This window comes from Bufo bufo, chromosome 1 (assembly GCF_905171765.1).
Source record: "Bufo bufo chromosome 1, aBufBuf1.1, whole genome shotgun sequence".
Taxonomy (NCBI): Eukaryota; Metazoa; Chordata; class Amphibia; order Anura; family Bufonidae; genus Bufo; species Bufo bufo.
The window spans coordinates 15,905,090-15,920,089 of NC_053389.1; the positions used below are offsets into that span (position 1 = coordinate 15,905,090).

General features: G+C 44.9%; 1 protein-coding gene across 4 annotated transcripts in view; it reads right to left on the minus strand.

Annotated features, from left to right (window-relative positions):
- The window catches only part of LOC120991856 (sialic acid-binding Ig-like lectin 12), a 999,480-nt gene that overhangs the window by 264,637 nt on the left and 719,843 nt on the right, over positions 1 to 15,000 (minus strand). For 3 of the 4 annotated variants that reach the window (XM_040420621.1, XM_040420622.1, XM_040420610.1), the window contains one exon: positions 8,889 to 8,951. The exons of the other annotated variant lie outside the window; for it this stretch is intronic. In XM_040420621.1, the coding sequence (XP_040276555.1) occupies positions 8,889 to 8,951 (63 nt within the window). The remainder of the gene's footprint in view (positions 1 to 8,888; positions 8,952 to 15,000) is intronic. 4 annotated transcript variants of the gene reach the window in all.

Genomic DNA, 15,000 nt, shown 5'->3' on the forward strand with positions numbered 1-15,000 from the left:
ACCAAATAAGCCCACCGGAGCCCCCTGCCGGTGAACTTAGCTGGTGTCCCCCAATGGATTTTGAGCCCGAGATTCCAGATTTTGTTGGCAATCCAGGAATTCAGATTCCCACAGTGGGGTTCACTGAAATGGACTTTTTTTCTTTTTTTTTTCAGTGACCCATTTGTGAATCTGATGGTGGAGCAGACGAACCTGTACGCCCAACAGTTCGTTGCTCAGCACCCGGGCTCCTTTTTTGCTAGACCCGGTGGCTGGACGCCGGTCAGTGCAGCCGAGATGAGGACATTTTGGGGCCTCATGCTGCACATGGGTCTAGTGGAAAAACCCAGTGTCAGGCAATACTGGAGTGGGGACGTCCTCTACCAGACCCCACTCTACAGTATGGCCATGACATGCTCCCGGTTTCAGGCCATCCGGAACTGTCTGCATTATTCAGATAATGCAGCATGTCCCCCCCGAGGTGATCCTGCCTATGACCGTCTATATAAGATACGGCCGGTCATCGATAACTTCGGGGTCAAACTTGCGCAGGCCTACGTACCTGGAAGGGAGACTCAGTTTCCGCCAATACATTCCCACTAAGCGGGCGAGGTATGACGTGAAGCTGTACAAAATTTGTGAGAGTACCTCAGGGTACACTTACAAATTTTGTGTGTATGAGGGGCGAGATTCCCATATTCAACCCCCAGAATGTCCCCCCTGGGTGTTAGCGGGAAACTCGTGTGGGACCTTATGTACCCACTGCTAGATAAGGGTTACCACTTGTATGTGGATAACTTTTATACTAGCATTCCCTTGTTCAGGTCCCTTGCCGCCAGATCCACGTTCGCTTGTGGGACCGTGCGGAAAAATCAGCGCGGCCTTCCTGCCCACCCCCTCCAGGTACCTATCCCCAGGGGTGAGACCCGTGCCCTTACCAGTGGAAACCTGTTGCTGGTCAGGTATAAGGACAAGAGGGATGTCCTTGTACTGTCCACAATCCACAGTAATGGCATCACCCCTGTCCCTGTGTGAGGTACCGCGGCAACGGTCCTCAAGCCCGATTGTATCGTCGACTACAATCGGTATATGGGAGGAGTTGATCTCTCTGATCAAGTCCTCAAGCCATATAATGCCATGCGCAAAACCCGGGCATGGTACAAAAAAGTTGCGGCCTACTCGGTACAGATTGCCTTGTACAACTCTTTTGTACTATCCCGAAGTGCTGGCAGCACAGGGACATTCCTCCAATTCTATGAGGCATTCCTCAAGGACCAGATTTTTTCAGACCGGGAAAGAGCAGGCCGGCGTACCTCGGGAATTGGAGGCGCCCGGATCGTCCCTGGCCAACATTTTCCAGGTGTGGTCCCACATACTGGAAAGAAGTGACGAACCCAAAAATGATGCAGAATGTGTCACAAGAGGGGGATACGGAAGGACACCACTACTCAGTGCGACACTTGCCCCGATTATCCGGGCCTCTGCGTTATCGATTGCTTCAGGGAGTATCACACTTCCATGGAGTACTAAATTTTTATAATCCCTAACAGTCCCCTAGAGAACATAAAAAACTATGGCTCTCAGACTTTGGAGACATGGAAACTATTTTTGTTTCCAAAAATATTAGTTTTAGTGCAGGCATCCTCAAACTGCGGTCCTCCAGATGTTGTAAAACTATAACTCCCAGCATGCCCAGACAACCTACAGCCATCAGCAGGGCATGGTGGGAATTGTAGTTTTACAACATCTGGAGGGCCACAGTTTGAGGATGCCTGCTTAGTGTCTCCAAAGTCTGAGAGCCATACATAATGGGAATTGCCGTGTCCGTAAAAATCTTCTCTATAAAAATAACATTTAACCCAACCCCCCTGGATGAACATCGTTAAAAAAAAAAGCCATTTTTTGTCACCTGACATCACAAAAAGTGTAATAGCGAGCGATCAAAATGTCATATGCACCCCCAATTAGTGCCAATAAAACCACCATCTCATCCCGCAAAAAATGAGCCCCTACATTAGATAGTCGCCCAACAAAAAAAAAAAAACTGTAGCTCCCAGGCAATGGAGATACTAAAATAATTTTTTGGGGTTCCTAAAATTATAATATAGTGTAAAATCTAAATAAATTTTAAAATGTAGACATATTAGGTATCGCCACGTCCGTAAGAATCTGCTCTATAAAAATAAAATTTGACCAAACCCCTCGGATGAACAGCGTTAAAAATATAAAATAAAAACGGTGCCAAAACACCCATTTTTGGGCAAAATTTCCATTTGAATCCTTTTTTTCCGGTAATAAAGCAAGGGTTAACAGCCAAACAAAACTAAATATTTATTGCCCTGATTCTGTAGTTTGCAGAAACACCCCATATGTGGTCGTAAATTGCTATATAGCCACACGGCAGGGCATAGAACGAAGGGAACGCCATATGGTTTCTGGAAGGCAGATTTTGATGGACTGGTTTATTTACACCATGACCCATTAGAAGACCCCCCTGATGTAGCCTAGACTAGAAACTCCAAAAAAGTGACCCCATCTAAGAAACTATACCCCTCAAGGTATTCAAAAGTTACTTTACAAACTTTGTTAACCCTTTAGGTGTTCCACAAAACTAAATAGCGAATGTAGAAACAATTTTAGAATTAAAATTTTTTGTTACCTTGCCTCAAAAAAGTCTAATATAGAGCAACCAAAAATCATATTTACCCTAAAATAGTCCCAAAACAACAACCACCTTATCCCTTAGTTTCCTAGATGGGGTCACTTTTATGGAGTTTCTACTCTAGGGGTGCATCAGGGGGCTTGAAACGGTACATGGTGTAAATAAACCAGTCCAGCAAAATCTGCCTTCCAAAAACCATATGGCGTTCCCCTCCTTCTATGTCCTCCCATTTGGCCAAACAGTAGTTTAGGACCACATATGGGGTGTTTTTGCAAACTACAGAATCAGGGCAACCCATATTGAGTTTTGTTTGGCAGTTAACCCTTACTTTATTGCTGGACAAAATGGGTAAAAATTTCAAATTTTCCAAAAAATGGAAATTCCTAAATTGTTTCTCCATCTGCCATTAACTCTTGTGGAACACCTAAAGGGTTAACAAAGTTTGTAAACCCAGTTTTGAATACCTTGAGGGGTGAACTTTCTTAGATGGAGTCACTTTTTTCAAATTTCTATTCTAGGGGTGCAACGGGGGGCTTGAAATGGGACATGGTATAAACAAAACCAGTCCTGCAAAATGGCGTTCCGCCCTTCTATGTCCTCCTGTTTGATCAAACAGTAGTTTACAACCTCATATGGGGTGTTTCTGCAAACTACAGAATCAGGGTAACCAATATTGAGTTTTGTTTGGCAGTTAACCCTTGCTTTGTTCCTGGAAAAATGGATTATATTGGAAGATTTTCCAAAAAAATCATTTGCATGAAGTCTTGTGGAAGACCTAAAGGGTTAACAAAGTTTGTAAAATTAGTTTTGAATACCTTGAGGGGTGTAGTTTCTAAAATGGGTTCATTTTTGGATGGTTTCTATTACGTTAGCCTCACAATGTGACTTCAGACCTGAACTGGTCCATAAAAAGTGGGATTTGGAAAATTTCTGAAAAATTTCAAAATTTGCTTCTAAACTTCTAAGCTATGTAACATCCCCCAAAAAATATATATCATTCCCAAAATGATACAAACATGAAGTAGACATATGGGGAATGTAAAGTCATCACAATTTTTGGGGGTATTATTATGTATTACAGAAGTAGAGAAACTGAAACTTTGAAATTTGCAATTTTAGCAGTATGTGACGAAAAGACAATCTCAGAACGGCCTGGGTAAGTAAAAGAATTTTAAAGTTATCAGCACTTAAAGTGACACTGGTCAGATTTGCAAAAAATGATCTGGTCCTTAAGGTGAAATAGGGCTGAGTCCTTAAGGGGTTAAGTAGAAAACTCCTGAGAGAGAAATTACTCTATTGTGGAACGAGAGTGTCTGCCAATAAAATGGGCCCTAGAGTCCATAAGGTATTACCTGCTGGACAGAAAGGTCAGACTTGTCTCAGACCATGCCCCATTGAAGTGGATGAGTCAAAACAAGGGAAATAATGCTAGGGTAATGAGGTGGTTCCTGGCATTACTTTGACTATGAGGTAGAACACAGGCCAGGTAAATTGCATATTAATGCAGATACCCTGTCAAGAGTACACAGTGTTGCGGAGGGTGCCAAGCCGCCAGGCTTTAGGCAGGGGGGGGGATATGTAAGCATTCAATGGGTGAGGTCATAGATAGCAACTGTTTCCTTTTCGACGGTCGGATATACCACCAGCTCAGGGGCACCGCGATGGGCAGTTCCTGCGCACCATCTTACGCGAACCTGCTCCTGGGCTGGTGGGAGGAGACCATGGTATTTGGCGACGCACCTAACCTGTACACCGAGTACATCGTCCTCTGGGCCCGCTACATAGATGATATCTTCATACTGTGGAGCGGGCCAGAGGACGACTTTAAGAGATTGGTAGAGGAACTTAATCATAACACCATCAATCTTAGGTTTACGTCGGTGATTGTACGAAATAATCTCCCTTTCCTGGACATCTGTATATCCAGAGACATCAAGGGGGGTCTGCAGACCACTATTTTCCGTAAGGAGACATCGACGAACTCACTACTTCGATGGGACAGTTGTCATCCTGTCCCATTGAAGCGGGGGATTCCCGTCGGCCAATATTTAAGACTCAGACGCAACTGCTCGGAACCACGGGAGTTCAAATGTCAGGCAAACGAGTTAAGAAAGCGCTTTCGTGTACGAGGTTATCCTGATAATACACTGAGAAAGGCTTATCAGAGAGCATGACAGGAGACATGAACCACACTCTTGCATCCCACGGGGGGCCCCAAAATTGAGTCACAGAAGAAGTTACGAGTCATTGGTACATTTGACTCAGCGACCAGGCAAATCAAAGAGATCCTAGCACGTAATTGGGATACCCTCCTGATGGATCTGGATCTGGCAGACGTGGTCAGCCCTCATCCATCAGTGACCTTTAGGAGAGGGACCGAACTCAGAGATCAATTTGTCCACAGCCACTATAATCCCCCCAAAAGGAGGACGTGGCTTGACAAACCAGTATACGGATGCTTTAAGTGTGGCCGTTGTAGCTTTTGTAAGTTTGTCACTCAGAGTAAATCACTGACACTTGACTCCACGGGTTCTACCCTCCAGATACGTGACTTTATTAACTGTCGCACCGCAGGAGTAATTTACCTCCTTACCTGCGAGTGTGGTATCAGGTATGTGGGAAAGACCCGTAGGGAACTGCGGGTACGTATAGGCGAGCATATGGGCGACATTCGTAATAACAGAGATACCCCAGTGGCGAGACACGTTCACTCGGCCCACGCTGGGCGGATGTCAGGGGTCACATTTTTAGGCCTAGAAGTGATCAGGAAGCCACTACGAGGGGGGTATTGGGATAAAAGGATCCTCCAGAGAGAGTGCTGGTGGATATTCAAGCTGAAAACCACCAACCCTCATGGCTTGAATGACCAGCTACAATTTGGCAGTTTTTTGTGACCCGGATTGGTTTCCCGTCATACATCATACTTGTTTGTTACATTGGATGGGGTGACTGATTCGGGTGGACCACGAGGCATTTGGGTCACTCCTACATGCCCCTGTCCCCCTGATGTTTCACCCCTTCCATCTGTGGGCTGTTCCCTGTCTCCTTTTTAATCCGTCACCAGCAAGTGTCAATCAATGCACCTTTTTCTGATGGTTGTTCTCTGTCTCCTCTCTAATCTGTCACCAGTAAGTGTCATTCTAGGTAATGACCACACTGTCTGAGCAGCGATCATCATCAACTGTCATAAAAGTCAATGTACCCTATCTAGGTTCAGGGGCTTGCCTGCCATTAATGTCACCTCCGAGGTCCCATGCTGGAGGTGATGTCTATTATCCTCCCCAGCAATAGCAGGAGTGTAGTAGTAGGAGCTGTTTTGTTTTAACCACGACCCCTCCCACTCCCGCTACCTCTCATGGACAGCCGACGCTGTGCTCCGCCACGGAACACGCCCTTATGTTACGATGTCCACGAGTGCGCCGTGACGTCGTTGAAGCCGCGCGGTGAATGGGCTGCCCTCACGGCAGGTGCGCATGCGCAAGGAGGTATCTGGTCCGCCGCTTCATATGACATACACGCGATCACGTGGGCGGCGGCCACGCCCATCACGCAGGCGCACAGCCAGCCCTCTTCTTCCATTTAAACTAAACAGCGCGCACAGTCGCGCTGTCAGACGCCGGCAGATTGGCGGTACGCTATACTGCCCTACCACTTTCCATGGGAATGGCCATACACGCTCCATGTGAGATAGTTAATAAACCAACTTAATATGCCATCAGTAAGAGTTGCAGCCATGTCCTGAACCTGAATGGATTCCCTCTGTTGTTTTCCATTTGCAGGTATCTGGGTTGATTTGGACTACACATGTTCATTTAAGTCTGCGCAACCTTTACTCTATTCCCCCCCTCCCTCCATCTGTTAGAACCACCCAGCTGGCCTAGAAGTGGGGGCCCCTCCTCTACTCGAGACCCCTGTCCCCTGATGAGTTAGGGGTCCTTTAGAAGTAGAGGTCCTTTTTTCCTTCAGAGCAGGATATATTCCCAAACGAAACACGTAGGGTCTCTGAATATATCTACATATTAGTTCTCTACTATCACTAGTTCTTTATACCCTGGTAGTTCGAGCCCCCAATAGGGCCACTTCCCCTGTCCTTACAGGGTCACTTAGGGTCAATTATTTAGGGTCAGGTTCCGGACGGGGCCACCCCTTGCGGGGATATGACCCCGTGTTAGGAGGTTACCTTAGGGCACAACAGGCCAAGTAGGGCATTAACAGGGACAGACTTTCCCTGTGGCCCTCCAGCACCAAGGTATAACCTATTGGAGGACGTATTCAAGTTTGAGAATCTCCTACCCTTGGGCATTGGACTACACGGTCCTGACGTCCACCACCGGTAAGATATACCCTTTTCTTTCGCCTATTGGCATGTTATTAGACCTTTGCCACACCGCCGTGGTCTCAACATAGTGTTTGTTTACTGGTCAGCTCCACTTCCGCCCCACCTGAGGCGTATATGTGGACGTGACCACTAGGTGACCTACCTCCTAGGTCCCTTGTTGTTGTTTGTATAGTTTGTCTGGTAGGGGCTTCTTTTTCCCAATTCGGGGATCTTAATTGTCCTAATAAACGTTAGGTTTTAATACGTTACTGCCCCTTTTTTCACTGATTTTGGGAAAGAGCATTTTGCCTTTGCAGCTTTACGAGGGCATGTTTTACATTTTAAGACTAGCTGAAGTGCATGCACAGTTTTAACAGCTTTTGCAGTTCAATGGAAGACTTTAGGAACCAGGTGACAATGAGATAAAGGACGTACACCATGTAGGTGCATGGGTCCACCCAGTAACCATGTTTCATATCTCCATTTAGTGAGAAGACAGCCAGTGTTTGTTTTCTTCATTGATGACGCCAAGCAGTTCATCCCAGTGTGGCTCTGTTCACCAAGGCTGTCCAGGTGCAGAACTGCATGACAACTTTGAAGTGTGCCTAGAGAGGAGGGTGGGGACAAGATGGAGGATGAGGAGACAGAGAAGGACTTTGGCACAGAAATCCCAGCATTACAATGTGGAGGCAGCATTGACACTACCTGGCCAAGTCGCTGGTGTGCCTGGTCCGGAACAAGATTTACTCAGTAGTCTGTGAATGAAATATATTGTCCTTGACTATAGTTGCAATTTCATATAACAGCACTGGTGTGACCTCTAGTAGAGGTGCTCAGAGAGAGGCTCAAGGACTGGCCCAACTTCTTCTCAATGTAGGTGTGCAGGAAAACATGGCCAGGTGCAAAAACTTGGCCAGGTGTATGTTCAGCTTCTGCACCATTGGAGTGCATGCATACCATTGTCTTTTTGCAATTGCCTCGGTGATCGATTGGTGTTGAAACAAGTGAAGAGTCGAAGGAGAAGGATGAGCATCAGGAGCAAGAGAAATCTATGGGAAGGAACTACAGCTTCCTCTTGCTGATGTCTTGCCCTGACTGTGGGATATGGGGTGTGGGCTGGTGGGAGATGCATCGGTTGGTGCATCAAGCTATAACACTAATAGTGACACTCTATGTGTTGACACAGGGCTGTTGTGACATCATTAGCTCCCTGGCCACGCCTCAACTTCTGCCCACATATCCTGCCTGTCACCACTGTAACATCCCTCAGCGACTTGCTGAAAAATTCCCTCACAGGTAAGTGTGGTGTTTTCTCACCACCACTGCGTGATGCCTGCCTGCCACTGCTTTTATGAATCCATGCACTACTAGTGTGTTCCTCACAAGCAGTCTCCCGAGTAGCAGACAGTGTACCCCTCCCACGTTTGGCTGCAGATCTCCCACTGCTTTCATAGTACTGTCTCTCTATGCTCTCCCTGCAGTCTCAAAAAACTCTCCCTACGATCTCCCTCCACTGTCCCTGCACTCTCCCTATTGAATATTCTTCTGCTATTAGCTTTCTACAACACTGTCCCTAACACAGTGATGGCTAACCTTCGGCACTCCAGCTGTGGTGAAACTAGGACTCCCAACATGCTCCATTCATTTCTATGGAGTTCTAAGAACAGCCAAGCAAGTGTAATTCTTGGGAGTTGTAGTTTTACCACAGCTGGAGTGCCGGAGGTTAGCCATCACAGCCCTAGTGCATGAGCGCTTGTCACGTTTCTCCCAAAGCTCAGCTCACAGTGAAATGGAAGAGACTGCAAGGGGTGAGGCTTTTATAGGGCTGTGACATCACAGGGGATGGCTAACTGCAGATTGGTTGGCTGCACGACATTATGGGTCATATCACGTTCTCGGGCTTCTTACATCAATTTATTCAATAGTTACCTTCAGCTGATCATATATACTTGGAATACCTGACAACCTCAGATCAGTATATGTGTCATCAGTCTGCAGGAACAAAAAATGCAACTTAATTAAAACTGTACAAGTAATAATTAAAACTTTGCATACGAGAGGACACTTTCATGTGTTGTTATTAGAAATATAAAATGCAATTTCTAAAGTATCTCTCCTTATCCTTAACCAATCTCAATTTCCATCATTTACTTTGTATGCTGCTTATCTTCTTTTTTCTGCAGCATTGGTGCTTTTTGGTAGTTCTCCATTCTGGCAATCCCAGGACCCAACTCAATGACATCCATGTCGTCTAATAGAGCAAGTGGAAAAGGATTGTCTTCATTAGCTTGTCACCTACCTCACTGTTTGTCGGCTTCTTCTGTCTTTTTCTATGGAAAAAAATACATTTGTCATAATTATTAATCAACATTAAACAAAACATTAGGAAATGTTACAATTACAGTTAAATGTTTTCTAAAGTATTGGATAAATCACCATTAATCTGTAAGCTGTCAGAAAGTGTTCATTCTTAAGTGCCCCAACAGGGTAAATTAAGCATTACACTGCGTTCATGAAATCATTCTATTGTCTATTGTCTATGTCATTTATGAAGCTTTCGGCAAGTTACGGCATGTCAGTGAAAATATTAGTGAAGCGTGAAGACTAGAGTTGAGCGGACACCTGGATGTTCTGGTTCAACGGGTTCGGACGAACTTCGGAAAAAAGTTCGAGTTCGGGACCCGAACTTGACCCGAACTTGACCCCGAACCTGAACCCAATTGAAGTCAATGGGGACCCGAACTTTTGAGCTTTAAAATGGCTGTAAAAATGTCATGGAAAGGGCTAGAGGGCTGCAAATGGCAGCAAAATATGGTTAAGAGCATGGCAAGTGCTCTGCAAACAAATGTAGATAGGGAAATTACTTTAAATAACATAAAATACATAAAAATAAAAAATAATAATCTTGATCTAGGAGGACCAGGTTCATATGGAGTAGGAGGTTGAGGAGGCAGTGGATGTGGCGGTGTAGGTGGAAGTGGCGGTGGAGGAGGAGGAGGAGGTAGCCTACACTGCTTTTTGGTTTAAAAATTTTTTTTTTTTTTTTAAATTAGAGTACACCCCAAAACATTGGGAAATATAACCTGTGATAACCCCCTCCAGTCATGCTAAACACACATTCAGACAATACACCGGCTGCAGGGCTGGCCAACACTTCCAAGGCATAAAGAGCAAGCTTAGGCCAGGTGCCCAATTTGGAGACCCAGAAGTTGCAGGGGCTGACCCCTGTCAGTTAGTTGGTGTAGGCGTGTGCATACTTACTGCCCCACCATGTCGCATGTCCCCGTGATGTCCACGATCCAATTTGATATCTGCTCTATCAACTTTCGATGTTCCTTTATGGGCCTACCATGGTGATCACGGGTGGCGGGGAATCAGGGTTCCAGGCCGGAGAGGGAGTGTGAGAAAAAGAGACCAAATTTAAGGGAGATAAATGTATAAAAAAAAATTGGGATCGAGCAGAAATGTGGGAAAAGCTATTGAGGCGCAAATGTGGGACATATTACAGAAGCCCAAATGTGGGCCAAAAGAGTCAAGCGGAATTGTGGGAAAAGCTATTGAGGCGCAAATGTTGGCCAAAAGAGTATAGCGGAAATGTGGGACAAAGTATTGAAGCTTAAATGTGGTACAACTTGTTTAAGTTTAAGCATTGAATCAAAGGAGGTGGTGCGCATCAATTAAAGAAGCATTTCAGAAATTTTATTCCCTGTCAGGGGTTTATTCACGTCTAAAATTGTATAATGTCAACTCAAGAATGTAACCGAAAAATTACAGAAATTAATTAACCTGTCTACTTGGTAGAGCAGGGGTCTATGACAGAAAACAATTGTAAAAAATTATTGACATTTATTAAGCTGTCAACTAGGTAGAGGAGGGGTATATTACACCCCAAAATTGGAGAATTTTACCATAAAATGTAACAGACAAATGTTTTTTTTTTTTTACCGGTCTAATAGGTATAGCAGTGGTACATCGCACCAAAATTTTTTGGAATTTCACCATAAAATGTAACAGACAAATTGTTTTATTGTTTTACCTGTCTACTAGGTATAGCAGTGGTACTTCACACCCAAAAATTGTTGAATTTCAACTGAAAATGTAACTGACAATTATTTTTTTATTTATTAGCCGGCCTACTAGGTATAGCAGTGGTACTATACACCCAAAAATTGGTTAATTCCACCAGAAAATGTTAATGACAATTATTATTCTTTTTTTAACCGGCCTACTAGGTATATGTCACGGCCTTTGGTGTGTGCCGTGACACTTTCGCCGCGCATGCTGGTTGCTTGTGGCAACTTGTTGATATGTATGTTTGTGCGCTTTCCCTTTAAGGATGTTTCCTTTCCCTGATTTGGTGTGCACGGGGTTAAGGTGTGTCTGGTAGGTGTGGTGGGTGTGACCTCAGGCCTCTTTATATGTTGGTGTGGTGGAACCTGAAGGTCAGTTTTGATTTTGGTTGTCAGCTTGGTGTGGAGCTCTGCTCCTGGACTGTTTGTGATTATGTCTGTGTGAGTCACCCTTATTTATTATAATGTCACGGCGGGGAGTGGCTCGGCGTTCGCTGCAACGCAGGAAAGCAGGGAACAGGGAGCAGGACACCTCCTACCGCGACCCTGAAGATGTCCCTGCTTTCCTGCGTTGCAGCGAACGGTACCGCGACTGCGGAGCCATTATTTATTATATTGTTTCCCTTGCTCTGTCTGTGTGTCCCCTCCGGCGTGTTTCTGTTTTCCCTCTCCCACCTGGTGTATGTTGTTATGGTGTGGGCCTTGTTTGGAGGTTATTGTGTTGTAGTGTGTTTCCTCCGAAAGGGGGCTGCTTTTCCGGAGGGGTTTAAGCAAACATCTAGACAGTGCGTTTCCAGTCCATCTCTTCAGCGGCAGGTAAGTTCTGGTAACCTAGGTTGTCTGTTGCCTTTTGTTACTTACCTGTCGTTCGTCTGTAAACCCTGTCTAGTTGGTGGCCAGATGCTGGGCTTCTGGAGACACCATGCATCCGTTGTGCTGGATGAATGGGTGGTCTCTGCCCTGTCTTTAGGCTTAGGGCATAGCAGGGATACCTAGGGTTCTAGGTTGGAGAGCATGAGCCCCCTTACCTTCTGAGGCGACTCATGTATTAGGAGTTTAGGGAAATCTTCAGGGTTGCGGTAGGAGGTGTCCTGCTCCCTGTTCCCTGCTTTCCAGCGTTGCCATGTCCCATTTAAAGCCCCCCTGATGCACCCCTACAGTAGAAACTCTCAAAAAAGGGACCCTATTTTGGAAACTAGGGGATAAGGTGACAGTTTGATTGGTACTATTTTGGGGTACATATAATGTTTAATTGCTCTATATTACGTTTTTTGTGAGGCAAGGTAACAAATAAATTTCTGTTTTGGCCGTTTTGTCATCTTTAATCTTTTACAAGATTCATCCGACATGGTAGATCATGTGCTATTTTTATACAGCAGGTTGTTACGGACACAGTGATATGTCTACTTTTTTTGTTTGTTTGTTTCAGTTTTACATAATAAGGCATTTTTGAAAAAGAAATTATGTTTTTGTGTGTCTATTTTCTGAACGCCATATGTTTTTTTATTTTTCAAACGATCATCTTGTGCAGGGACTCGTTTTTTACAGAAAGAGTTGAGGTTTTTATTGGTACCATTTTTGGGTACATATGATTTTTTGATCATTCATTATTACACTTTATGGGGCAAGGTGACCAAAAAAATTTTTTTTTTTTACAGCGTTCATCTGAGGGGTTAGGTCATGTGACAGTTTTATAGAGCAGATTGTTACGGATGTGGCAATACCCAATATGTATACTTTTTCTTATTTATTTAAGTTTTACACAATAATAGCATTTCTGAAACAAAAAAAAATATGTTTTAGTGTCCCCATAGTCTGAGAGCCATAGCTTTTTTATTTTTTCGGCGATTGTCTTAAATAGGGGCTCATTTTTTGCGAGATGAGTTAACGGTTTGATTGGTACTATTTTGGGGTGTATACGCTATTTTGATCGCTTGGTGTTGCACTTTTTGTGATGTAAGGTGACAAAAATGGCTTTTTTTACACAGTTTTTATTTTTTATGGTGTTTATTGGATGGGGTTGATCATGTGATATATTTATAGAGATGGTCGTTACGGACGCGGTGATACTTAATATGTGTGGGGGGTTTTTTATAGGAAAAGGCAATTATTTTTTTTAATTTACATTTTTATTTATTTGTTTATTTATTTTTACTTTTATTATTTTCACTTTTTTTTATCAGTTTCCTCTTGGATCTTGAAGATCCAGTGGGGCTGATGGTTGTACTATACTTTGCAATGCTCTTGCATTGCAAAGTATAATACTACCAGATTTCCTTTGCAAAGCATCCGATTGCAGCGCAGCAGCCCCGATGGTTGAGAGAGGGAGCCCACTCCCTCTATTAACCCCATGGATGCCGCGGCATCTATGGGGTTACAGCAGGGTGTCAGCAGAGAGCTGACACTCGCTGCTGATGGCGGCGGCTCAGGAATGGAGCCGCCGCCATCACACACAGCAAGGGGACAGCATCGGGGGCTGGGGGCAGGGGGCAGCGCTGGAAAAAGGGGGGGATATGGCCAGAATTGAGAAAGAACAGATCGGGCAGGATGTCACCGCCAGTTCTGTGAGAAGGTCTGGCAGACAGTCTTCTCTAACACTTGCATGATGTTCTTTGTTTTGGTTTCACTTTCTCATCTCCTTTCCTTCTCCCAGGTGTCACCTATTTAGACTAATTGTCTCCCTTTTATATTCCCTCCCATACTGCCTCACTTTGCGGTTTATACTACTTCCTGGATGAAGTGTTCACTGCTGTAGGCTGCTGCTGCTGTTTACTCAGATAAGTCTTTTCATGTATTGTGTTTCCTTGCTGGCTTGATTCTAGGTGACCCTGACTCCGTCCGTATTAAGTGCAGGGAGCCGGTGGTCGTGTCCCCTCACTATTATAGGGTTTTCAGGTGTCACACAGTCTATGTACGTGGGCATGCAATCGTCTACCATTGAGACCCTTGCATGGGCATAGCAGTGAGGGAGAGCTCTTTGGGTTTTATAGGGCTCACCTATATGCTCCTTAGTTTGGGATCAAGCCAGTAGGACATTTATTCATAAGTTCCAGCTATCTGCAACATCATCCGTGACATTATAAACCGCCGTAACCATCTTAAGCATGGATCCAGTTTCAGCCTTGATTGACCGCATGCAAGGTCTTTCGCTGAAGGTAGCAGATCTCCGTAAAACTGTGTCTCAATTTCAGGTGACCGGTTCTGCTGGTGTTCATGGAGTTTGTTCCGAGCCTAAGATCTCGCTTCCGGATACGTTCTCCGGGGGAAGTGAGAATTTTGTTCACTTTAGAGAGGCTTGCAAACTCCATTTTCGCCTACTTCCCCATTCCTCTGGTGATGAGGAGCAGAGGGTGGGGATCATCATCTCGCTGCTCAGGGATAACGCTCAGTCTTGGGCCTGCTCGCTGCCGGTGGGGGCACGGCCCCTCCAATCGGTGGATGAATTTTTTGTAGCCCTTGGAAAGATATATGATGACCCGGATCGTTTTGCTCTGGCTGAATCTAAACTGCGTCTTTTATGCCAGGGTAAACAGTCCGCAGATATATATTGTTCTGAATTTCTGAGATGGGCAGCTGATACTGGTTGGAATGATGCTGCACTCCGAAGTAAATTTTGCCATGGTCTTTCGGAAAGATTCACAGATGCATTTGCTTTTCATGAGAGACCAGCCTCGTTAGAATCTGCCATGTCTCTAGCTGTTCGTATTGACAGGAGTCTTAGAGAGAGAGAGGAGACTACTCTTTCCTGTCATATTCAGCCCAAGGACAGTGGGGCTGTCTCATTCAGTGTGCAGGGGTCTCAGTCTCTCTCAATCCCCTCTGAGGAGGAGGCCATGCAGCTGGGTTAGCTTGCCTCTGATAGTAGAGGATTCAGCTCTCAGAGGAGGGTTTGTTTCTGTTGTGGGGGTATAAATCATTTGGCTAATGTTTGCCCCTCTAGGAGATTCATGGAATTTTCTGAGGGTAATAAC